The sequence below is a fragment of the Homalodisca vitripennis genome, unplaced genomic scaffold, assembly GCF_021130785.1.
Source record: "Homalodisca vitripennis isolate AUS2020 unplaced genomic scaffold, UT_GWSS_2.1 ScUCBcl_6742;HRSCAF=14093, whole genome shotgun sequence".
Classification (NCBI taxonomy): Eukaryota; Metazoa; Arthropoda; class Insecta; order Hemiptera; family Cicadellidae; genus Homalodisca; species Homalodisca vitripennis.
Window position 1 is genome coordinate 36,513 of NW_025782874.1, and position 26,397 is coordinate 62,909.

At 33.8% G+C, this 26,397-nt stretch overlaps 1 protein-coding gene across 1 annotated transcript; it reads left to right on the forward strand.

Moving 5' to 3' along the window:
- The first annotated feature begins 3,835 nt into the window (after positions 1-3,835).
- On the forward strand, positions 3,836-25,788 carry LOC124373941 (dynactin subunit 1-like). The gene is made up of 6 exons (XM_046832251.1): positions 3,836-4,009; positions 6,118-6,341; positions 14,174-14,340; positions 17,764-17,877; positions 19,124-19,282; positions 25,617-25,788. The coding sequence occupies exons 1-3, from the start codon at positions 3,851-3,853 to the stop codon at positions 14,256-14,258; spliced, it is 468 nt and encodes a 155-aa protein (XP_046688207.1). The 5' UTR covers positions 3,836-3,850; the 3' UTR covers positions 14,259-14,340; positions 17,764-17,877; positions 19,124-19,282; positions 25,617-25,788.
- Positions 25,789-26,397: the final 609 nt, after the last annotated feature.

Here is a 26,397-nt window from a genome sequence, read left to right on the forward strand (position 1 = left end):
GAAAGGGTTTTTTTTAACAGCCATTTCATAAAGTTTATTTTTATAAATTTTAAGAGTCTATTTTTCAATGAGATGTTTCAATTTATTATGCACTTTAAGGCAATTAACAACATGACTATTTAAAGATTTGCTCAGTCGACAATATTCATTTAAAATGTTATTTCTGTTTCTTGTGTTTATAACTATGTGTTTTTGTATGATTTATTAAGTCCCTTATTATTTAAAATGTAAACAGATGTCAAACAAATATAAATTAACTATTCTAAGAGTTCCTTGGTTTAATGAAAACAGGTTTTTCCAATGATCGAGATATTCAGGCTTTATCAACAAATCTAACAGCTTTCAAGATTTCAAGATGTCTTTATTAGTCATTAAGCAACATAATAAGTTACAATAGATTTTCGTCAAAACTATTGGGCAGTAATACTTAAAAAAATAACAATTTTAGAATTGGAGACTTATTTTTAAATTAACAGGAATGTTGCAAAAGACATAAGAACTTACAAACTAATAACTTGTATAAATAGAGAGTGGTTGTATAAAATTATTTAAGAAATAAGAAAGCATTGTAGGGTAAAATATATAAAAAAACACAGATTGAACAAGAAACACAAATAACATATACAATTAAAACCCAATGAAAAATGTAACAATAAAAAATATTTGAAATATCCAAATCAGGTGGTTAAAACATAAAGTCTCCAAACTATAAAAACAAAAGTTAAAACTTAAAACTTGACTTGACAAAATTATAAACTTAAGGAACTAATATCACAGGCCAAATATTCATTCACAGAGTAAAATGCCTTTTTCTTTAAGTCATTTGCTTACAAACTCGTTTAAACCTGTTTATATTTACAACCCATCCTCCTTTTGGTAATTTATTAAATAGTTTTTATTTTCATATAGATAAGACTATACCTTTTGTTTTTAAAGCCTGGTCCTTGGCAGCTCTAACATGTACTTTTTTCTAGTTTTATAAGTATGTATGGTTTCTCTAACAGTATAATTTTGCAGATTTGCTTTCACATCCAGTAAACAATAATATATATACAAACAGGGCAACGTCCCCTAAAAAGCTTGCAGGCAAAGATTCCCTTTCGATAAGGTTTATTTATAATTCTTATTGCTTTTTTTGCCAGACAAACACTTTATTTGAATGGCAACTATTTCCCCATAAAGTAATTCCATAGACTAAGTGGGAGTGGAAAAAAGCATAGTAGGAGATTATTAGCATTTCTTTTATGATGCAGAGTTTCAATTTGCGCAGTAGGAAAATTACTCTCGCCAATTTAGTACAAAGACTTTCTATATGGCTTTCCCAGCTTAGTCTACTGTCTAAAAAGATTTCTAAGCATTTCTTTTGAAGCACCATTATTTCTTGAACTCTAGCACAATTTTCCCCACAGTATTAATCCATATCTCGAAATTGACTGAAAGTAGCCAAAATATGTAGTCCGAACATAATTTTCACTTATACAGCAAGATAGACGTCTCAATAAAAACATAATTCTAGATAATTTAGTAGACAGAACATGAATGTGAGAGCCCCATGAAATATTATTATTAATATGAATTCCTACAATTTTGGTTACACTACTTGATTCAAGATTAAAACTATTTTCAGGAATTGATTTTAAAGTAAACAAAATGTTTTGAGTTTTAGTTTCATTAATTAAAAAACCGTTTTCTTTAAACCATATTGATGCTTTGTTTATTGTGGTGTTATTACTACTATTGAAAAAGTTGTGTCATCAGTGTAGAGAAACGTATTAGCATCAACAGCAAATGTTATGTCGTTGATATATATGATAAAATTGTAAGGGTCCAAGTACTGATCCCTGAGGGACACTATACTCTATTGTGATTTCCTGTGTCCTATTTCCTTTGATATATAATTTTTGTGTTCTATTGATGAGGTATGATTTTTATAAAATCAAGGGCACATCCATGAATTCCATAATGCTTCAATTTGGCTAAAAGAGTACTGTGTTCTACACAATCGCCTTGCCCAGATCACAGTGCCCAGAGCAAAGGACTTATTTTTAAAAGTTGACAGTATATTTCGTATTAACTTGTCAATGGCATCCAATAGTGGATTTACCTCTTCTGAAACCAAATTGTGATGGACTTAATTTTTTTTTCTAAATAGTCACTTATTTGGTCATTGACTAGTAGTTCTAGTAATTTAGACAAGACTGGGAATGACCGAGATTGGGCGGTAGCTACTTGGATCATTATAGGGACCTTTTTTAAAGACTGTACAAATTCGGGACACTTTCAGTTGCTCTGGAAAAATACTCTGACTCATACACATATTGGAGCAAAGTGTCAGTGGGTCAACAAAAGTAATAAATCAATCTCTTTAACAGATTATTAGATATATTGTAGATGTCATTACTATCTGAATTGTTTGGTCTTTTAGCTGCATCAATTGTCAGATGGCTTGATTGATTTGTACGATAAAAATAATGAATTAATACAATTAGCTTTTAATAAATTTAACTACTATTAGTAACTGTATAAGTGTTCACTTTAATTTTTTTTTATTGAGTCAATAAAAAAATTACTAAAGTCTTCTGAAGTAATATAAGTTTGAAGCCTGTAAGTAATGGGGTGTTAACCATGGATACTGAAATTATATGTACAGTGGAGTCCCGCTAATCCGAACACGTGTAATCCGAACGTCAGTTAATCCGAACAGGTCCAGGAGGAATTATTTATAACGATAATGAACAGTTTATAGGAACTAATTACATAAAAAATGAAAAATGGGTGCATCATTTCGTACATAAACAAAGAAAACTTTAATTAAATAGACATACAGTATTTTATTAAGACAAATTGTGTACGGTACAGTATATAAATAATGAAATTAAATACAGTACCAAATTGAAACTTATAGGTTAAGTATGAGTTAAATTACTGTATTAAGAAGTGAAATCAAACAAAAATTGGACGTACAGTACTGATATTATTATCGAGTACAATATTAATTGTTAAAAGACATAAATTCAGTTATTGTCTTCTGTCGTATTGAAGAGAGTCTATTGGATGACGCGTAGTTTCGTACAACTATTGAACGCGTGGACCCGTACAATATCCAGTACGCTCACATTGCTTAACAATAGAACTCTCACACTAAATACGGTAAATGTGCTTAGTATTCACAAACACGTTTATTTGTCAAGAAATACAATGCAACAGTCAGAAAACATGTTTTAATAAACAATATTGATAATTCTATAACAAAATAGACCCATCTCAAGTTTTAAAACCGTATTTTTCTGTAATTCTGGCTAATCCGAACAATCACATAATCCGAATAGGGCTCGGTCCCAATTAGGTCGGATTAAACGGGACTTTACTGTACCTGATATGTCTATTCCTGTTTGAAAAATTTTGCAAGGCTCCATGATATTACATCATAAATACTTCTACTATCAAGACTATGCCTGTAGATTTTGATATGGCGTGTTAAACCAAGGGTTAAGAAAGAGGAAAAATTGTATAATTTTCCGAGAACTGTTTAGAATTTGGGCAAATAATTATAATTTGTATGTTTTACAATACAACCCTATAATAACATTATAAAACTTTTGACACCTTTAAACCTTCTTTGATGTTTCAGCTGATGTTCATCAAAGAGGCTAAAAGATTTTTTATCCTTTAAATTTTATAAAATATTTACTTAATTTTTAAATTAGGGAAGTGGGAAAATATAAATAAAACTAAATCTGGCCTTAACAGTTTTATTTCTTAGGTTGTGAGCAAGGCCTATATTCATAATGTGTTAAAATTATGTATATGATCTGTTTGTTTACCGTGTGGACTAATCTTTACAGTCTGAATGTTTAATGGTACAGAAGAGATAAAGAGGCTGAAGGCTGAGCTGGAGCGAGTGAGTGGGGAGGCAGACAAACGTACAGGGCAAGAGACTTCAACCATGCGTAGGCAGTACGACTTGGAGTTGACCGCTTTGAGAGACCAGCTACGAGTCTCTCAACAGGTAGAGCTTAGGGTAGTTAGAAATTATAAAAAATATTGGTTAAGGAATGGGCTGTGAAGATGTCAAACTGTGGAATACAGAATATGTACATTTTCTGAAGCCTTACTTATTGGCTTGTTATAACACTACCATTACCCAATTACAAATTCATTTTTTCTACTAGCAGTTGAAAACAAAACTCTGTTCTATGCTGCTTAAGACACATAAATAAAAGTAATAAAATTTAATATTTCATGACAACCATATTGCAAACCAGTAGATAAAGTAGTACGAGGGTCGTCCATAAAGTAACCGCCGTTTGGGCGTTGGCGCGATAAGTAGTGGGGGTAGCGCCGCCATTCTCACATCGGTGTGCGCAGCCGTTCAGTACGCTTCTAGCTGTGCAAGGGAGAGCATCGTGCGATCGCGCGTTTTCTTGTTACAAACCTAAAAACATGAGCGCTATGCTAGAAAATCCCGCCAAGTGTGAAGTACGTGGTGTAATAAGATTTCTGTGGTCGAAAAGTTACACATCAGCTGAAATTCATCGTTAATTGAGTGCGGTGTATGGCCCAAACATTATGAGTGAAGGTGTAGTCCGTCAATGGGTTCGTTTTTTTTTTAAATGGAAGAACGAACGTTCACGATGAAGACCGGAGTGGTAGGCCATCTCTCGTCAGTGATGACTTGGTGAACAAAGTGGATGAGAAAATTCGCAAGAACCGTCGCTTCACAATCTCGGAACTTCCGATCATTTTCCTGAAACCTTTTACTGTGAAACCTTAAAAATGGCTACGACGAGCGATTCAAAACAAGCGTCATGGTCTTCTGACATCTGGTGTTGTGTTTGTCCATGACAACGCCCGCCTTCATACAGCTCAAAGAACAACAGAACTTTTGGAAAAGTTCAAATGGGACGTTTTTGACCCACCCCCCCTACAACCCGGACCTGGTTCCCAGTGACTTCTATCTTGTCCCGTACATGAAGCGGTGGCTTGCATCTCAGAGGTTTGAGAGTGATGAAGAGCTTCAAAACGCTGTGACAGGTTGGCTACGTTCTCAGGCGGCAGATTTTTTTAAAGACGGAATTTCAAAAACTGTTAAAAGATATGATAAGTGCTTGAATTTGTATGGTGAATATGTAGAAAAGTAGAGAAAAGCTGTAGTTTTTAACATTTATATAATAAACTTTTTGTATCTCAACTGGTTTATTTTTTATTTCAAAACGGAGGTTACTTTTGTGGACGACCCTCGTACTTTATACAGCTACTAAAGTACAAAATGTACAGAGCTGTATGAGGCTAATCGTGTGGTAGTTTTTTTTTATTGTGTTTTGGTATAATGTGATTGGATTACATTACTATAACATAGTTTTATAGTTATATATAAGCATTGTAATAATGCTTTGTAAAGAAAGTTTAAATAAAATAAATACAAGGGCCATTTTTTTCAACCTCCGATCTCATTCTCTGATGGCGAGACATGTGGCAGGTCCGCAGTGTGAACAGAAGTATATAATGCATCTACCCCACTTCAACATTTCACTGCCGAGTTCAAGTAGTTAGTTTGCTCAGAGTTGCAGTCACATAAACATGGCCACCCCTAATGATTCTACTGCCAAATGTAAATTGAGGGATGTTATTCATTTCCTGCAAGCAGATGGGATGTGTTAATAGAGAAAACACTATAAGTAATGGTGTTGCACATGAATGGTGTGGAAAGTTTAAAGATGGCCGAACTGACATATGCTTGATGAAGGAGGTCAAGAGCACAACTATCTGTTGTCTTATGGAACAAATTGACAACGTGCTTAGAGACAAGATTTGGTTAAAAAAGATTTGTGCTCCCTGGATACCAAAAATGTTGACTGACACCCACTCAATTAGAGGCAATAGAAACACCCAATACAGGCACAATAGAGGCACCCATGTTTTATGTGAAAGCAGCTCAGCACATTGAAAAAAAAACACCCTTGTAGTTAAGTAGTAAATATTTGATATTTGTAGTTTTCAAAGAGGATATTAACAGTTTTTCTTTTGTAAGTTTGGTATTAAATTAGTGTCTAGACTTTTATAGACAATTTTAAACATATTAAATCTTTATGATGATAAGATTTATAATGACTGTAGGAGCGCGACAGGAAGTATGCAGAGGTTAGCCAACTACAGAGGGAATGTGAGCGACTGCAGGCTCTGGTAGACCAGTGCAGACTGCCAGCAGGTACAGACAGTTACCGGCGTGACCAACGGTTTGAGCAGGCTTACCAGGAGTTACAGCGGATGGATACAGACTGCCAGCAGCTGCAGAAGGAGAATCATTCATTGCGTGACAGCCTCATCAGACTGGAGGAGAGGTAGTGTCTCTGTACTTTGTGAGGGGATAGGGTCAGTAATTATTGACTCTTTTTAATTAGAAACTTTGATGTTTTAACTGCTTTGTAGTAATTTCAGTAACTCGTTTAAAAAAGTTTTTGTTAGAATATGTTAAAATGTGTGATGAATAAAAAATAAAGTGACGTCAAAAATAATCTCAGAATCAATAAAAGAGTAATTTAATAAATACAGTAAAATCTTGATCAACCATGAGCGAATAGGGGGGATAATATAAACATTATTATACCTCCAAAACATAACCTCAATCAATGAATTATAGACAGATATCAATCTAACAGTAATTTATTTTGCAGCAAAAATAAATTAAACACAATTGTAATATCAAATAAAACTATTTATAATATGATAAAAACATCAATACAATAGTTACAAATGTTGCAAAATAGTGTACAGTAACATAAACTTACAGGTGAAATAGTTCATATAGCTTGGTCAGTCATTTTCCTCTGGCTCTTTGATGCTCAAGCTTATACCTCAGAAATATTTAGCATTTTTCGGAGTAGTAGTGTCTGCATTGCATTGGCCTCTACTTGACTTATAAACCATTCTATACACTTGGATTCGGACAGCACCTTTTTCAGCCTCTGAGTGGCTAATAGTTTGTTTTTTACAATAGTTTGAACATTTGTCTTCATCAGTTCCTTCTTCTCTTGGTGGCACTTGCGCTGGCAACAGTTTCATCATCACTCAAAATTTGAAATCTCTGTCCTCTCTGTCACACTCTTAACAACGATACTGCTTCTGATGTCAAATTTGTACTGATTTGTAAATTATTGTATAAACTGACCATCTCGTCAACTGTAACACTCTCAGGTTCCTCATATTCTTCACCGTCAGATTTAGGCCAAAGTTTATTCCAGCCGTTCTTTAGATTTGACACTGACAAATCACTCCATGCTTGGTTTAATATTTATGAGTGATAGGCCTATCAAATGCTGTTTCTCATACTATTTATTTATTCGTTGTGTTTGTAATGTGTTCGTAAATTTTTAACTATGACGACTCCAGATGGATAATCCTCGCTTTTAATATTTATTGACACCGACACCAGAAGATGACTTATTAAAAGTTGAAAACTATATTAGTGTATGATAACAGTTTGAACTGTTTGACAAAGGTACGTAGTTATTGTTATTAGTTAATCCGCAGTTCAGGGCTATATAATATGGAACTTAATAAAAATATTGTAAGACCTTCAAACTGTTTTACAGACGTTGATTCATCACATGAAAGCAAACTTTCGATAAAAGTTTTTCTATAACGACATTTTTTGTTTTCAATGATATATTCAATCATCCATGGACTGTATAAGTGAATATGTGCTACTGGGAGGAAGAGGCATATTATGTTGCCATCATCACTTTTTATTTCACAAGTAGTGTGCATTGGGGTGTTGTCTAATAGCAATAGCACTTTCTGGGTCAACTTTTTTGGCCAAATCAGCTCTAACTTGAGGTACGAATTGTTAGTGAAACCAGTCAGAAAAAATTGATTGGACCATCCAAGAACTCTTCTGGGTATAATATTGTACAGGCAGAGCAATCAAATTAAAATTCTTGAATGCATGAGATTTTCTTGATTTCCCAATCACAAGTAGTGGTAGTCTATGTTGCTGGTGGCATTTGCGCAAACTATAGCAGTGATGCGATCTTTTTGTACTTTGAAGCTTAGATCAACTTTTACAGAGATTGGTGCTAATGCCTTTTGTGGCATTAAGCCCTGTTTCATCACAATTGCTCTCTAACAGATCCAATTCAGTGATTTTTTTCTTTAAACTATTTCTGGAACTCAGCAATTACATTTCTCCACACTGAGTTTTTCTCCTCTGTTATCAAATTGGTGAATGCCATGACGAAATTTAAACTTGTCGAGACATCCAATGCTTGCTTTTAAAGATGAGTCACCCTCAAGTTTGTTGTTCATTTCATCAACTTTGGCCATTATTATAGGCCCTGAAAGTGGAATCCTCTGATTTCTTGCTTGTATAAACCATTAGTACATTGCAGTGTCCAATTCATCATATTTTGCAAGTTTTAATTGTCTTTCTTGTTTGAACATCTCCATTCATGCTCTGAATTGTTGACGCATATTGTTCTAATTTTAAGCATCACGTTTTATATTGTTAACTGTTTGTTCTCAACGCATAAATCAGTGCTATACTTGTCACACTTTCATCCTTTCTTAAGCATTTTATAATTTCAAATTTTTTATCCTAAAACATGTTTACGCTTAAAAAAAAATTAATTACTACAGTATATTAGTCAATAACGCTTATTCGGGTGGAAAACATATAAGAAATGTGGCACTACTTCACAGCCTCCTGGATACAATGCAACATAGACTGCCTTTTTGCTAATGGCTGAGATGAGAATGCTCAAGCTTATACAGGTCATTTTCAGTTGATATATCTTAGATGAAGTAATGTCAATACTTAAGCATATTTTTGCAAGTTCACAAAGGGGGGTGTATGTTGGTGTCAATTGGGGACCTTGCCGGACAAAGGGCACATAGTAAGATATTGTACTTTCGGGAAACGGCTCTTAAAGTTTATAGTTGTAAAGATATTTTGTAACACTTAAAGGATCCTGTGCTTAAAATTTATTGTACTGGAATATTTTATAAACTTTATTATAATGTTGTTACTCTTGTATTTACTGAAAAGTACTAATTAGTAAAAATAAAATTTATAAGAGATGTTATGTGCCCTTTTTTAGCAATACATAGCCTATAACCTAAACTAATGGATTAAATGCAGTGAAATATAAAAACAAGTTGATAAAGAACAAACTTTATTACATCACATAGCCAAAATCATAAAAATAAGGTTTTCAAGAATTTTCCTCAAAAATTTGCTCCAGCCATATTTCGTCATCTGCGGTCAAGTACTTCATCAAACTTCGGACATCAATGATTTTAGCTTCCGACACTTCAGGAAATGGCACTGTTGCAGGTTGAATTTCTCCTAATGTTTGTTTATTTACAGTGTTCATAAACTTGAAAGGAGAGTAGGTAGGAACAAAAGTGCTAGAACACACAACAGTTCCGTCACTTTTGTATTTAATTATTACGTACTTCATGATTGTAAACTTCTGTTTTTTAGCCAACTTTTGAAAGTCTTCGAAGAAAGGCTGAAGGCTCTTATCCCAATCTTTTATGAGACTTCGATCCATTATTACTGTAAAAGGGCTAGGCTTCTGCCGAGCCTGAACCATAGCTTGCAGCCATGGCTTTGCAGTTCCGATGACCTCTCTCTTTTTGATATGAGACCTAACAAGACCAAAGTTCCGGTCACATTGTGAGAATGAATGGCCCCTAACTGGAAACAACTGTATAATTTCTACGTCAAACACTTTGCTGAACCACGAACAAAATTTAACCATTGTGGCGTTGCGGTTTTGTCCCCCAGCAGAGTCCGATAACAAAACAACAGTTTTTACTTCTGATTTTTCAATATATTTCTTAAGGCAATCGTACAGAAATGAAGCCACACTGTTCGAATTCTTAGATGCTTGTGATTCCATGAAACAGTAGAAGTAAGACTCGTTATCATTGAAAATGTGTACGTTAAATGCATATAATCATAAAAGCCTTTTGTAAAATTGGCTGTTCACATTAATTCTTGGCACTGGGTAGTTTTGAGCATAGTCAAATTCACATACCAAAAAAGAAGAATCAGTTTTTGCTTTTTCTATGAACTCATGTTTTAAAGCTAGTCTTCTTTTATATTTACGCTGATGAATCTGATAAGGTACTTTGATTGGATCATTAGGATTTCTTGACAGTTTTTCTCTGCATTCTGTACAATAATCGCACACATCACTTTTAGGTGACCTCATACCAAATTCATGGCCAAACTTAGATTTGAAACACTTAAAGTAGTGGGGTAGCCCATTTTCAAGTTTTCATTTGTTTCAGACCTATAAAACTCTTGAAACAATGTGTAAAGAGTTTTAATATTGAGCTCCGGGTTGTCAAAGTACTTTAAAGAGGTTTTATTGCCACTATAATGGCTTAGGCTATATGGAATTGATTCAAGGTGTGTCTTCATCAAATCAAAAACATTATGTTTCAATTTGTGTGGTCGATTAGTGTGATGACCTCTCCGTTCTGTAAAGTCCTGATCATTTAACACTTTTTGTTGGATCACTCTTATTCTTTTAGGACTTATTTGTAAAAGTTTTCTTAAGAAACCTTGACAGACTGATACCTTAAAACCACCAACGTTGATACTATAGGCCCAAATATTAATTCGGGCTTTTTTGGGTTGAATGGTCTGAGTTTGTTGATCAATCTTTTCTATACATTTAGAAATAAATGAGTCTTGCAACTCTTTACCTTGGTTGTAGAATGATGAAAATAATTCGTTCTGATGTTCTGCAGTAAAACTTTCAAAACATTTCTTACTACAACAATCGGTAACATAAAAAAACTGCTTTCCATTTACAGTCTTTCCAGACCTACCGACATACTCTTTGCCTTTAAATCGTTTCACTTTAGCACTTTCACGTTTCAAATTTGTATTGTTACTGTATAGTTTACGTTTGCGTTTAACTTTCGGCTGACCATTGCACTTAATAGCTCTAGTTTTTAAAAGGATTTAACTTATGAACAATGAACATAACCTCAATAATTCAACAAGCTGAAAATAGAAACAGCACTGATGTTAGATGTCATTGTTTTGGATTTTGTCAGCTGCACAGCTGCAAAAAAAAATTCTCTCAGAAACCAAAGAATAGAGATTTTTTTTTTCAAACTTTCAGGGCACATTCTAAACAACATGGCGGATCCAATAAAGCAATTGCCGGAAAAAGGGCACATACACCTATATGCCCTTTGTCCGGCATTGTCCACAATTGTAGTTTAAGATGTCATAATCGTTCTTTTGCAATTCGTTCTTCAGGTTAAAAGGTTTTAAAATTAATGTTTCTAGAATTACCACTGATGTTATTGATGGGATTAGGGACTGTAATTTTTGTAGTTTCAAACCTTTTGGCTGATACTTCTCACCGTCTAAATTACTGTATCTTAAATTTATATCTTAGATTTCTGTATATTCGTGATAATTCGTGAAATTTGCACACAACTAACACAAGTTCCAGAAAAATTGAGTTCCAAAAAAATTTTCCTTTTAAAAAAGGAGGTGTTGGCATTGAGATGTGTGCATGGCTTTTGTGTTTCACTAACTCTCTCAGCCATTGTGGTTCTTTAAACCCTCTAAGTGGCAAGCGACGTCTGAGACGTTCTATTTACGCCGCCGTGACGTGGCAAGCGACGTCTTAGAAGTCGCTTCACATTGCCGCTTATTGCTAGGCAACCGATAATTATTTTTACGCCTAGTTTGCACTGTTGCGTTCACCACTAAATTTCAAATAGTCGAAACGTAACCTCTTAACACCGGTGCTGCCGAAGCCCGCGCTGATGTCAACGAAAGAAATACATCCCTCGAGATAGTACCTATCAGTAAAATATCAAATTCTAGAGGGGCTGATCAGAAATATAAATTGAATTGTAATAGGCAATTATGTACCGTGCAAATCATGTGATGCCGCGCGGCCTGCCGTAATCGGGATTCTCGAGAAAAATAAGATAACAGAGACAACAATACCGATTACAATACCTGGAAATGCTTGTAAGTTTGTAATTTTGTAATTAAAGAGTTGTTTTTTCGTTCTATCATGTTTGTTTCTATAAATTTATATTTTTTTGTTCTTCATACTGGTGTGGTCGGTATAATCCCAAAGTACCAATAATCCTAAGTTTTCCTCCCGCGGTCTGTTTTTTTTTACTGAAAAAAATAGTGTATAACCTAATTGACACTGCAGTATTCAATGCTTACATCCTATACTCCAAAAATTCAGATAAACCCATGGCAAGGGATGATTTTGTTGATAGTATAGTACAAGGACTGGTTTCCAATGATACAACTCCTTCACCTACTGCGGCTCATGAAAGTCAAAGCGCCCATGAAATTGCCCATTTAGATGGGAAAAATCAAAGAGTGTGCATCATTTGTGTGAAAGACCCTAATGTGAAAAGAAAAAAGAAGCGTTTATTGGTGTGCAGGGTGTAACTGCGGTATTCACCCTCTTTGTTACCCTAAACTCCAGCACTTTTATAGGCCTTACACAACAGGGAGGAAAAGGCAAGCAACTTCTAGCAATTCTGACTAGAAAAAGTGTTTTTTTCTAGATTCAGTTTTTCCCATATAACTTTTTCAGTGTTTTAAATAGAAAAAATATTATTGAGGGTTTTTTGTTTAGAATTAAATTGTGAATAAAGGTTGCATTTAACATAATCTCCTAGGAATGACATTTTTAAAGTTACAGAACGTAAAAATGAAAAGTTTGGTGGAGAAAAAAAACGTTTTTTTTTCGAACATTTGTGTGGATATCATAAAAAAAGGTTAAGGTATGTAAAAAATAACTATACTATGTTATTCTGTAGTTTATTACGAAAAAATTTATATATAACAAGCATTGCTTATATTAGAATTTGCATTTTATTTTTAAATTATAAGATAGTCCTGCTTGACTCTGAAAAATAGCCCGCCATTTCAGCAACATATTACCGCCACTTAGAGGGTTAAAGCATTTTTTCAGCAAATTGTGCAAAACAAAATTTTGGCAGATTTTACGTTGTAGCAACTAAAATTTAATAGTAATGCAGTGCTCAATAGATATGTGCACCTTTTGCTCAGACCTGATGCTAACATCTAGAAAAATATTATAATATTGTTAATGATTAATATTTTATTCACCTTTGTATATAAATTGTTGGCAAGCTTCTTGAGCACATTTTAGCCAACACAAATATGAAGTGGAACGAAAATTTGTTTTTTTTTTCTTACTTATAAGCTCAGATTACTGAGATAGGTGGTAATCAAAGAGGAGAAAATCAAATATTGTGTCAAAACCCTACACTTTTCCATTGCTTGGAATGTTCTTCTTTCGGTGTCAAGTATGTAATAATCAATCGATGTCTCATCCACACATGAGAATCACATAGAGTTACAAACCGTTCAAGGAAAACGTCTCAAGATTGTTCTGAACTATTACATTTTTTTGGAAACCACTAAACTTACATAATTTAAACAATTGCTAAATGTAAATCAATAGTACAATATGGATTACTCCTTTCAATTTTACAACTTCATTTTCAGAGTGATTAGCTAGTCTGCCTTTTTCTTATTAAAAATTACTTTTGTATAAATAATGGGATAGTTTTGCAATTATTTTTGTTTTATCAGTGCAAAAACAGCATTAATCTGTGATTGTTTTGATCCTTTCTAAGTAGTCCAAAAAAACTATATCTTAAACATTCCCAAAATAATTACCATAAAACTTGTTTAAAAGATTTCCTCTGATTTTATCAAGTGAATTACTTTCTATAACCTTATCTGCTGAAGGTTGCATGAACCAGATGTCTTCAAATACTGCTATAATTAACCCATTGTTTGGAATGTTCTTCTGGTTTTCAAGTATGTAATAGTCACATCCACACATGAGAATCACACAGAGTTACAAACCGTTAAAGGAAAACGCTTTAATATTTTTCTGAAACTATCTTTTAATTTATATAATTCGAACAAATTCTAAATGTAAATCAGTTAGTACAATGTGGATTATTTATTTATTGGTGTTATTTCTTCCAAGAAAATGTATTGACTAAATGAAAACAACCTTGATATGCACTAGTGCCTGCCATCTCTGTCTTCACACGTTTTCATAATTATCTTTTAGCATTTTAAGTAATATAAAAGTGGGAGTTTCCCTTGAGATTTGTTTGTTGATAGGTGTAAGAGAAACAGCAAGGAAAAACTTAAACTGAAGCGGGTGATGGCAAAATTGGAGCAGCAGAACCAGTGTGTACCAACATGAATTGGCTATCACGTCGCAGAGAGCAGAGTTGCTCGCTAGTGAACTGGACCATACGAAACCTGGAGCTAGCTCAGCTGCAGAGGTACAGTTTTGAAAATGTTAATGTACATTATTATAGGGTTATCCTTTATAAGAAACACAATTCATGAGTAGGAGTAATAGTTTTAAACCATGATTGAACACGCCTTTAGACAGATTTTAATAAAAGTCTTTAGACAGGTACTAACCAATAGTATGATGAGAGAGGGAAAAAACAATTAATTATGGTGATTTAATAGATTAAATTGAATACAATGCGTTTTGGTTGAGACAGGGAGTCGACTGACTGCATTTTGTACAGGACGGAAACAAGTTGGCCAATTCAGTGTTACCAACTGCACAGCAAGTAATCCTATTGTCTCTTTGTCTTACTTATATACATAAAACTGAGATTTAGCTACTTTTACAGTAAATAGCTTTTTATAGTCAAGTATAACTTAGATACTAAACAGTTATAATTAATGTGCTGTTTTGGATTATTCACATACAGCTGCTACAGAGGAGTAAACTACCTACTCTGTTTGTTATTTCTGGCAAATGAGGGTTTAAAGGGCAAACATACATACATATATACGGGGTGTCCCGCAACTCTCTGGACATACAGGGTGGAATAAAAGTATGGAAACGCTTTCACTAATTTTGTATGGCTTCACTTATACAAATTAAATTTTGTACATCACCACGTGTATTAAGAACCTAGTTTTTGAGACCAGTGGGGACATTTTATCTTTTCAGGGGGACGGCCCGTGAGGAGTCGGACGAAAATCTTAAATGTAAGCATAGGCCGAGTTTGGTATCACATTAAAGGTCTAGTAAAGAGAAACTCATTACCGTAAACCGCACTTAAAAAGGTTGACCCTATCCAGAGTACGGGCCGTATGAATTTTCATGGACAAAGAAATTTAGTAATTTTGTCTTGTAAAGTAACTAATTTACTTTCAAGTAGTATGTTTTATGTCGGTTATGTAAATTTGAAAACAATTTCCAACAAAAAAATATTTTTTTTTACCTCTACATTTGTTGGATAACAGTAAATAGGGGTTTTTCCTGTCTTGTCTTCAAGAAACTAAGAGTATTCAATAATACCACCGTAACTGCTTTATCAACATGAGGTCAAGGTCCAGTCCCTCCAGCCCTTTTATCTCAGGCAAACATAAACTGGTTTAGGCAATACAAACAGTACTGTCACAGCAAAACTCCACAGTTTTGTATTTTTAATATCAGCTTGGTTTTTAGTCTACTTTACAATTTCGTCCACGTAAGATAAAGTTGAAAAGTCTTCACTAGAAGGTACTGCGATAGTTATACATTTTTTTACTTAAGTGTTTACATTTTTATTCTACTAGTTTTAAAAGCAATGTCACTTAGTGAGTTTGAGAGAATATCACGCTGCTTATGATGCGTGGGTATGGATATCTAGTTCGTCCCTATGAAGAAACAGCGCATTTGTTTAATGACACTTTTCTTGATAGACCCCCCAATTAGTAAGTCAACAGTGTTTAAGACAGTAAAAAGATTTGAAGAAACTAGAACAGTCAAAGATCGCGAAAGAAGTGGCAGGCCTAAATCGGAACAAATGAACAAAAATCTTTGTATGTACTCCAAACATTTGTTGAAAAATCCCAGCACCTCGGCCAGAGTGGCTGCAGAAGATCTTGATATGAGCCATACCTCAGTGTTGAATGTTTTACACAAAAACAAGTATCACCCTTTTAAAGTAACCCTAACCCAAGAACTTGCAGAGGATGATTTTGATCGAAGGACTGAATTTTGCGAAATAATGATGAGAAAGTGTGACGAAATTCAAATTTTTTTAAGTTCGATATTGTTTTCATATGAAGCTACATTCTTTGTTAATGGAAAAGTTAATAGGCATAATTGCCGTTACTGGGCCGACCATAATCCACTCTGGATGATAGAAGGCCACACACAAAGGCCTCAGAAAGTGAATATGTGGGCTGGAATAATAAACAATAACATTGTAGGACCGTTTGTGATAGATGGAAATCTAACAGGCGAAATTTATTTCAATATGTTGACAAATAACATTTTGCCAGCAGTGCGTGCTCTTCTTGGGGCAAATTTTAAAGCAGTATGGTTTCAGCTAGATGGAGCACCGCCCCATTACTATTTGCGGGTGCGCAATCTGTTAGATGAAGTGTTTCCTAACCGTTGGATTGGTCGCAGGGTACCGTTGAGTGGCCGGCTATGTCACCGGATCTTAATCCACTAGATTTCTTTTTGTGGGGCTTCTTAAAAGATAATGTGTATAAAACTAAACCAGCCAATATTGAGGAGCTGACAAATCGTTTATTAGAAGAAGCAAGAAGAATTACACCCAAGATGCTTCAAAATGTGACTGCAGTAGGTTTTTATAATAGACTAGCTCCATTGCCAACAAGTGTTCGGAGAGCAGTTTTGAGCACCTCATTTAAAAGGTATGGTTATTTTTTGTAATACATAGATAATTTTTAATTTAATTCTTTTGGATAACTGTGTTCCATAAAGTGTCATTTTCAGTCAGAACAGTTTACTGGAGACTGTGAAATTGCGGAGAAATAATAATTTAATCAAACGTTACTTACGAAATTCAAACGGCCTGTACTCTGGATAGGGTCAACCTTTTTAAGTGCGGTTTGCGGTAATGAGTTTTCTCTTTACTAGACCTTTAATTTGATACCAAACTCGGCCTATGCTTACATTTAAGATTTTCGTCCGACTCCTCACGGGCCGTCCCCCTGAAAAGATAAAATGTCCCCACTGGTCTCAAAAACTAGGTTCTTAATACAAGTGGTGATGTACAAAATTTAATTTGTATAAGTGAAGCCATACAAAATTAGTGAAAGCGTTTCCATACTTTTTTTCCACCCTGTATACATATACATCCAGAGAGTTACAGGACAGCCTGTATAAAGGTCATTGTTCAAGTGAGAACAATATTTTAAGTGAAAGAATCAGCAGGAGAAACCATCCCATTTATGACAGAACCTCAATAATAGGAATACATACAAAGCGGTCGACTCGAGTGAGATATAACAGATAACTTAGAAGATGCCTTAACCAGGTGTCTTGTACGCGAACTACCAACCAGTCCGTGTGTGACGCTTAACTCGGTCGTACAGTCATGGTTTTCACTGTCCTTTTAGTTAATCTATTTTATGCCTGTGTTAGTGTGTGTAGGCTTACACTGTGGTTTTACTTATTTTAGTGTGCTTATAACATTGCCGTGATCGAGCGAAACATGTCCACGCTAAGAATAAACTGGATTGCTCAAGCTGTGTACATGACATAAGATTGTTGTTTTAAATGTATTATATTCTCAGTACATATCTCTAGAACTAATAGGACCAGAAATAAAAAATCATCTACACATCAATGCTATTATTAAAAATTAGATGATTTTAGATTAGAGAACAAGGATCCAATCTTTAATGCCACAAACATAATTTTAAATTGTTGTTTTCAGTGAGACGATTTTACACAGAGACAATGCAGCTAATGTGCAAGCTAGAGTCAGTGTGGCCAACACGCTAAAACTGTATAAACAACTCGATGAGTCTTATGGTCACATGAATGACAAGTAAGTAATCTACAATTTCAGTGATTAAGTTTTACTAAAGCATTGTGATGTTGGCTGAATATGATTTATTTTCAATAAATAATTACACTGAAATCATAAACTTCTTATTTGAAAATACTAATCCATCTTTATCCAGTTGCGATGGTTTAGCAATACATAAAAAGTACAGATCTTAGAGTCTACCTTAATAATATAGTAAATAGTGCGTGCGAGCCTGTGCAGCATCTTGTACAAAACATCCTGTACAGTCTTTGTACAAAACATTGTATACATTTCTTAAGTTAATATAAAATACTAAAGAATATATATTATATTATTAAACAAAAGAAGGCTAAATTTTATTCATAAAAATGCTAATAACTGATAATACACAAAATTGTAAGAAAGTTTACATGAACAGCAAAAATTTCCATCTCAGTAAAATATTGTTCAATAGTAAACTGTGCAGAAATACCAATAAATACATGAATTCAAAGTCCTTATTTAACTGAAGATCTCTTTTCAAACATGTTTGTTCATTAAGTTAATTGTCATCAGACCGATTGGTAATGTTTTTTATGTTGTGTTGGATAAACAACTATTACTTGATATTTTGATATGGTTACTCTTGTTTAGAGTTATATTTTGCTGAGGTTTATTTCTTAGTGTATTTTTTAGCATATTATTTTCTACTTTTATTTTTAGCAGTTTACATTCATGGGAGTATTCTGGTAATATTAATTAAGAAAGTCATTTCAGGTTCATGCCTTATTTACTTGTCAGGGAATTAAAAAGAAATTATGTGTCAAATGTGTTAGCATTATAGATTTTATCAATATGTTCACAACAATGGCTAATTTTTGGACTTTTTTTATTTGTTGTTGAATATTTCAATAATAATAATGGTGGAAAAGCTGTAACCATTTTTTATGCTATCTTCTAAGTACTACAAGAAATGAATATAGGCTTTGCAATTTAGCAAAACAAATTATTTGTCAATTGTTTCAATGTTTCTCTGTGTACCCCAAGGAGTACCTAAAAACATTAATATAACTTAAAAATAAAGCATTCGTTTGTCCAACGGGATACAGTATTTATTTAAGCATGGAATCACATTTAACAAACCATCAAGACAGGTAAACAAGAACACAATAAGGAACTGCATTGCAACTTTTGGGCTCACAACATGCTTTATGAAAGCCTGGTGTGTACCTGATGGTGTGTTAAAGTACCTACATTTTTATTGACTATCTCAATATGATTCAAGGTGGAAAAATGAAATGAAGGCCTTTACAGACAAGTTTTGAAGCAAAAATAAAAGAAGATAAAATCTCAAACAAAGAATGTGGTTCAAAAAGAAGATGAAGTTAAAATTGGTGATTTTAAATCAAAAAAAAGATAGTTTACCAAACTGTAAGAACAAAAGGTAAGATATTTTGTTTTATTCGTCCATACTGATAAATAATTGATAAATTATTATTACATCCTGCCTGTAGAAGGTTTTATCTCAGGTTGCATTTAGAGACATGTCCAGCATGGATACAGATTATGTTTTTTACTCCTTACATTTCCCATTCTTATGAACATTTCACTATTATTTCATGATATGTTACCAGTATAGACTTATCACTCAAAGTTCTGAAGAAACAGTGTAAATTGTGTACTCTTACTTTTCCTGAAACTAAATTGTTTGTTATTATTCATAATGTTATTAACTATTGTATCACATACATATTCCTGAATAGAGTAATGATTTTTTGTTTTAACATATCCATAACTTTGATTATTGTTTTAGATTGATTTACATGTAAATCTAGCAAGCACCTTATTTTATAATTTTCTTCCAAGATACAGTGTGGTAAAAAACGAAGTATGAATGAGAAAGTGTAGCATGTCTCTATTTCTTGTACAGGGTTAGCCAGTGAAACGGGAAGATTTAAATAAGTAACTAATTCTTTAAGAAAATTAATTTTATTATTTAATGGTTATAAATATAAAGAAAAAAGGTAGCCATTTACTGTACAATAAGTGAAAAAAATTATTTTTCGAATATAACACTTGTCATATGTCCTCCATTGGAATCTATGCACTGCTGTAGCCGGGCCTGGAAATGTCTCATGACATTTTGCAGCATATGGACTGGTATTCCTTTGATTTCGTCCCGAATTCGTTTTTTTAGGGCAGGGATAGGTCTAGGTAGATCGTTCTGAAAAACTCTTGTTTTTAAGTAACCACATAGAAAAAAGTCACAGGCTGTCAAATCTGGAGAGAGAGGATATCCCCGTTTCGGGAAATGGCGCCACCTGGAAACAAAGCATTCATAGCAACTCTGTGGCTTGTTGCCCCATCTTGTTTGGAACACTGTGTGTTCATTGTTGGAAAACGGGAGAGTTGTGGCGTAAGAAAGCACAATCTATATTTTGTATGGGTGAAAATTTAAATCTTGATGAAGAATCCTTCTCACCGAAGTGTTACTTATTCCAAGGCGTAAAGCATGTTTGTTTGTCAGATCGGCGTGGACTTCTGAGCATTGCCTGTTGAACAGTAGCGATATTTTGAGGGGTTTCGAACGGTTTTTGCACTCCCACCTCGTTTTATAAATGTTGATCCAGTTTGTTCAAGGTTGTTTATCCACGAACGAATTGCGTTATCCGAAGGAACAGGCCTGTTGCGCGGTATGTTGAAATGGCGTCAAAAAGCACGTCGCGTTTTCACCAAACTCTCACCATTCGTATAATAAACTTTAACCGCGTAGCCGCGATGTTCAGACGTCCAACGATCCATCTCAACTAAATGGCGGAACACACAGGTAGAAAGGAGCCGGCCACTATTACCACCACCACTCACATTCCAACTGTCAAGGCCATCTCCAATCTTCCTGTTTCAACTGGCTAACCCTGTATTATAATTGTGGTTATAGTAATTTGTAAAGAAGAGCTCGAACTTCTACCTTATAAACAATAAAAATATCAGCACATTAATTGATGGACAGGTTAACAGATTTAAATCTGTAATATTTCTTTTACATGAAGTTCTTCTTTTGGAAAATGTCATGAACCTTCAATATTTCTGTTGGATTTAGAAAATGTCTTCCACCTTTGATGACTGTGTGATGCAAGAAATCCTCTTGGATAAAACTCCATTACAATTCCTCTTTTACTAGTTGGCACAAGAAGAACTATTATCTTTCGTGTTGATTCTGTCATACAGTTATATTAAAAAATATGTTGTTTAAGTTAAAATGGAAGTAATTTAACTGTTGCATCCCACAAAAATCAATTATGGACTATTCTCTTTTTAATATATGTTTTTAACAACTCCCAGCAAATACATAATATAAAAAAATTTTTTTATTATATGCTGATGACAACAATTCTCAAATCCACTTCTAATATTGGCTTGCACAAGTTGATTCAAGGCTCAATGAATTATCAATATGGTTCACAGCAAATGGTTTGAAATTGAGTTCCACTAAAACTCAATTAGTTGGTTTCCAAACTTTTCAAAGCCAGAACCATCTTGACTTTAACTCAGTTTTAATCAAGCTTGGGACCAGCTTTTGTATGCCGTCATCAAAGAAGTTTGCCGCCAGACTGGACAACCACTGTTGCACAGACGTTTTTACTTCTTCATCATTGGAATGGACGCCTCCCCGCGATATGCGTCTTCAAGTGCAGAAACAAATGGTAGTCGCTAGGCGCTAGGTCGGGACTCAATGGAGGATGGTCCAATTGTTCCCAGCCAAATGAAGTGATGAGCTCTTGCGTTCGATTTGCTGAAAGTGGACGAGCATTATCGTGGAGCAAAACGACGCCTGCACTCAGCATGCCACGCCTTTTGTTTTGAATTGCGCGGCGCAGTTTTTTTTAAAGTTTCACAGTACGCGGCTGCATTAATCGTTTCACCGCGAGGCAGAAAAATTGACCAACAACACACCCTGTCTGTCCCAAAAGACAGTGCACATGATTTTCTGGGCAGAAATTGTTTTCTTGAATTTGGCTTTCCTAGGGCATGTTGAATGCCGCCATTCCATTGACTGTTGTTTTGATTCTGGTGTAACGTAGGCTACCCACTTTCATTGCCTGTAACGACATGGCTTAAAAATCATCGCCCTCGTTACTGTAACGCTCGAGAAAAGCTCAATGCACTGCCCAATCGTTTGGTTTTGTGCTCATCATTCAACATTTTTCGGTACCCACCGTGAACACAGTTTCCGATAATTTAAACGTTCGGGACACAATTTCGTAGAGAACACTTCTTGATACAGCAGGAACTTTTTCAGCTAAGGACGAAATTGTGAACCGTCTGTTCTATTTCACTGTACAGTCCACTTTTTGAATGAGATCATCGGTAATGATTGAAGGTCGCCCACTTCGTTCCTCATCATGAATGTTTGTGCGGCCATTTTTCAAGGCCCTAACCCATTTCCGCACCATTCCTTCACTCAATATTTTCACCATGAACTTCACTGATTTGATGATGAATATCAATTGCTTGTAAGCCTTTAGCACAGAGAAAACGAATCACAGCACGCATTTCACAGTCAGCGGCATTTTAAAATCACGTAAACAAACGAAGACTCGATCAAACGGCCTCGTAATTGCGTATGTGGCTCCCCAACTGATGTAGCTACACTACGCGCATGGGCTAAACGGCAACTACAGCGCTGCGGCGGTGTAATTTAAAGCGGTACTTACTTTAAAAACATGCCTCCTATATAAAATGTTCAAAGATCAACTCAAATTGTAAAAGGAAACTATTAAAACGATCTTGAGGGTGCATTTACTTAAGAACATTCCAATGGACCTCATTAAGAGAACTTAATAATTTTGTTTTGAAAAAATTCTTTTAACATTAGGGGCTTGATTCACTTTCTCGTTTTTACAAGATTTGTTAATATCAATCATTTCAAGAAAGAGAGCCTGATGATATAATATCTCTTGATCACAATTAAGTTTTTTTAAATCAGTTTTATTGCTGAGAATTTTATCAATACTCGTTTTAGAAAAAGTATTTATTCTTGTGGGATCAAGAAAACATTCAGTACCATATAACCATGAAACCTAATAAAAATTAAAAACATATCCCAGAGGTTAGGCGCTGCTTTCAATTAATAGTGCAGTCATTGAAGCATTATTGCTCCGAATTTTTTTACTGTGAACCGAATTGCATACAATTTTGGAATTAGGTTCATCTTACCCTTAACTTCAAAAGTGAAAATGATTTGAACTCCGCAACCACCCCTTCTCGGAGGTGAATTTTCTTTTTGTTTCAAAATAACCTCGGATATCGATAGAAGGCATCATTTTAAACAAAAACTCATCTATAAAGTTTTTCGAAAAATCCAATACTTTTCAAGTTACTGGCAATTGAAAATTCGCAATTTTGTCACGTTTTTCATCGGTTTTTTTTTTGCAAATATCTCCAAAAATAAACGTTTTATCGAAAGTTTTATAAAGAACAAAATTGTAGCAGGTAATAAAATGAACAATTTGGTTTTTTATAAAGTATTATAAGTGCAATATTAAGCTAGATATTAAAGATCAAAGCCGTTTTTTATTTTGTCTGAAATTTCATCGATGTTGTCAATGCCATCTAGCGGCGAGCAGATGCATTTTAGGCATTCTAATAAAAAAGAGTTTTTGTAGTACTTGAAATAAGCTTTAAAATGAGCACTATTAAACGTCTTTTGCACGTAAAGTAAGTGAGCTGTATTGCAAATAAGAGGAGCATCTAATGTTTTTTCTTTGAAATCAATGGATTTCATAAGTGCCATTTCCACCAAAATTAAAATTAATCGGATTCTGCCTAAAATTAACTTTATTATGAAAAGTTTGATAGATTGTATCAGTTTTGCTGCTTCTGGACACATATTTCTCCAAAAAGTCACGATTAAAAACAATTTCAAGTTTTAAAAAAACCACCCTTTTTTCATAATATCTCAAAAATGACTACAGATACGTATAAAAGTGTAGGGATGAAAAATTTAGGTATTTTTCTGACAAACAATTTGGTTTCTTTTTTTTTCTGACACACAAAAATTGACGGAGATATGATTGTCTAAAGAGCGCGTGGCAGCGCAATCACAGCCTCTCTTAAGCCCTTTAACCCTTCACCGTTTGAGAAAAAGGTTTTTTACTATATATTTCAATGAAGGATGTTGTAGCTCTCTTAATTACCTTTACAATGGTTTTTTATAAATTGTGATAGCATGAAAATTGAAGGAGTTGTGGTCCAAAAACTTATCATATATTTTTATACTTAGTAACTGAAAATTTCGGAGTGTGAATATTTGGAGCAATGTGAAAGTACGCAGCATAATAGAGACCCAAAACTATTGTAATGTGTATATATATACATAATATGGCTCATATATTTTGGAAACGTAGGCATGAATACATACCAACGTTCTTATATGTATATATAACACATTTGAGTGAATTTTATATAATTTGTAAATTTTTTTATTTAATAAATGGCAATTTTTTACTCTAAATTAAATTTTTTTAAATATGTAATCATATATATTTACTGTTTTAATTTAGGGGTAGTTTTAAGGGTAGAAAAGCTTAAGAATATGATAATCATTTTCGAGAGTGTGGAATAATATTTAAATCCTTTTCATTTTATAAAAAAAAAAATGTTTACAATTTTTTATCAAGGGGTAGTTTTCAAGGGTTGAAAGGGGATTAAAAATTTGATAATTATTATAGAGAATATAAAATATTACTTACTCTATACTTACATCTTTTTATGTCATACCAAAGTATTTTTTGTGGTTTTTTTCAATTTAGGGGTTGTTTGCAAGGGTTGTAAGATTTTCAAGGGGTTGAAAATGATTTTAATATGAGGTACTTGTGTTAGAAAACACTTTACAATTTCACCACTTACTCATAGACATGTGTTCTAGCGATAAAATGGCTCAATGTCAATTTTTCCATTAAGGGGTTGTTTACACCCCTTAAAAAAATAGGCGGAGTTCAGATCATTTTCACTTTTGAAGTTAAGGGTAAGATGAGCCTAATTCCAAAATTTCATGCAAATCGGTTGACAGTAAAAAAATTCGGAGGTAAGACCGTATTTTTCGCTTCAATGACTGCACTATAAACCTATATTGAAAAACCATTGCAATGTAAATAGTTTTATTTCTAGTTTCCTTTTGTAACAAAACAAACGATTAGGCACTCTATAAGTTGTAATAATGATTGTATTTTAATCAGCTAGTTCTATACTTGATCCTTCAATAATTATATCCTCAAAATAAACACTCAAATTTCTTCTTTAACAAAATTTAAATTACCCATCAATAAAATACAGGTATGATCTTCTTGGCCATATTTTCTATAATATGTTTCTGTTCTAAAACTAGTTGTACTATATTGAAATGTAATTTGATCAGACATAAACCAATGTTTATTTAAACAAATGATACCAATGTCAGTTGTCTCGAGAGAGATTTTGAGGTATCTTATTTTATAAGATATCTCACCTTGTTTATATATAAAATGCATAAGCCAGGGGAAAATTGGTATTTAAAAATGCTGATAAATTTTGTGTGGGTATTATTTCTTACTTTATTTATTTTAACTTTCCTAGCATACAGTACATCTTTTGTCATTACATGAAAAAAATCACATTTATATAGAAACTTGTTACAAGAAAATTAATTTTATTGCATATTTATCTAGATAAGGGCCTAATTTATGAATTATGAAACATCTTTTACTTCAACATAAAAATCCAATTTATTATTGTTTCAGATGGGAAATTTGGTTACGATATTTGATAATAAAGCTGTTTCTCATTCACAACATGCACTGCCATTGATGAACTAAGAAAAAATTTACCAAAGAATCCAAGTGGTGTATTATTGTTTTATTACATTTTTGTATGAAAGTACTGTTTCTGATTAAAAAAAAGTAAGAACTATCATTCCTTTTTTGTGTAAGATTATATTACCCTCCTTGATTATCTAGCATGATATAATTTAACCTGTCTGGTGTGTGAATGTTCAGTTCAGCTCCAGTTCACCGTCTTCTTCATGCAGCATCTGGAATTTAATGCTATCACAGCCTTTATTCCTGGAATCGAATGTAGTCATGTTTTGTGTGGTGATCCAAAAAATGTTGGCAACAAAGAACCTCAAAACTAATGCTTACATCGTTTCGACATCAAAGATACCTAGACTATAAAATATAGTGTAATATAGATGAATAGGTAATCCCATTGTCTCATCAGCTACACAAGTGCACTATGTTTCTGACAACCTTTAAGCACAGTGGAGCAACCGAGTTTCCTACACATAACGTAGCTGTGATAAGTATGATTGATTCAATGTGAATGTTTGAGTTCAGCTCCAGTTCACCCTCCTCTTATTGCATGACCCTAGGATCTGGAATCATGTTCGTCTGAAGAGATCCAAAAAATGACAGCAACGAAGAAGTTACAATGAACGCTTTACATCGTTTATCTTTCCTCCTATAAACATGTGCTTTGGAGTCTAAAATAATCAACAAGACACTATTTGACAAGTCATTACAT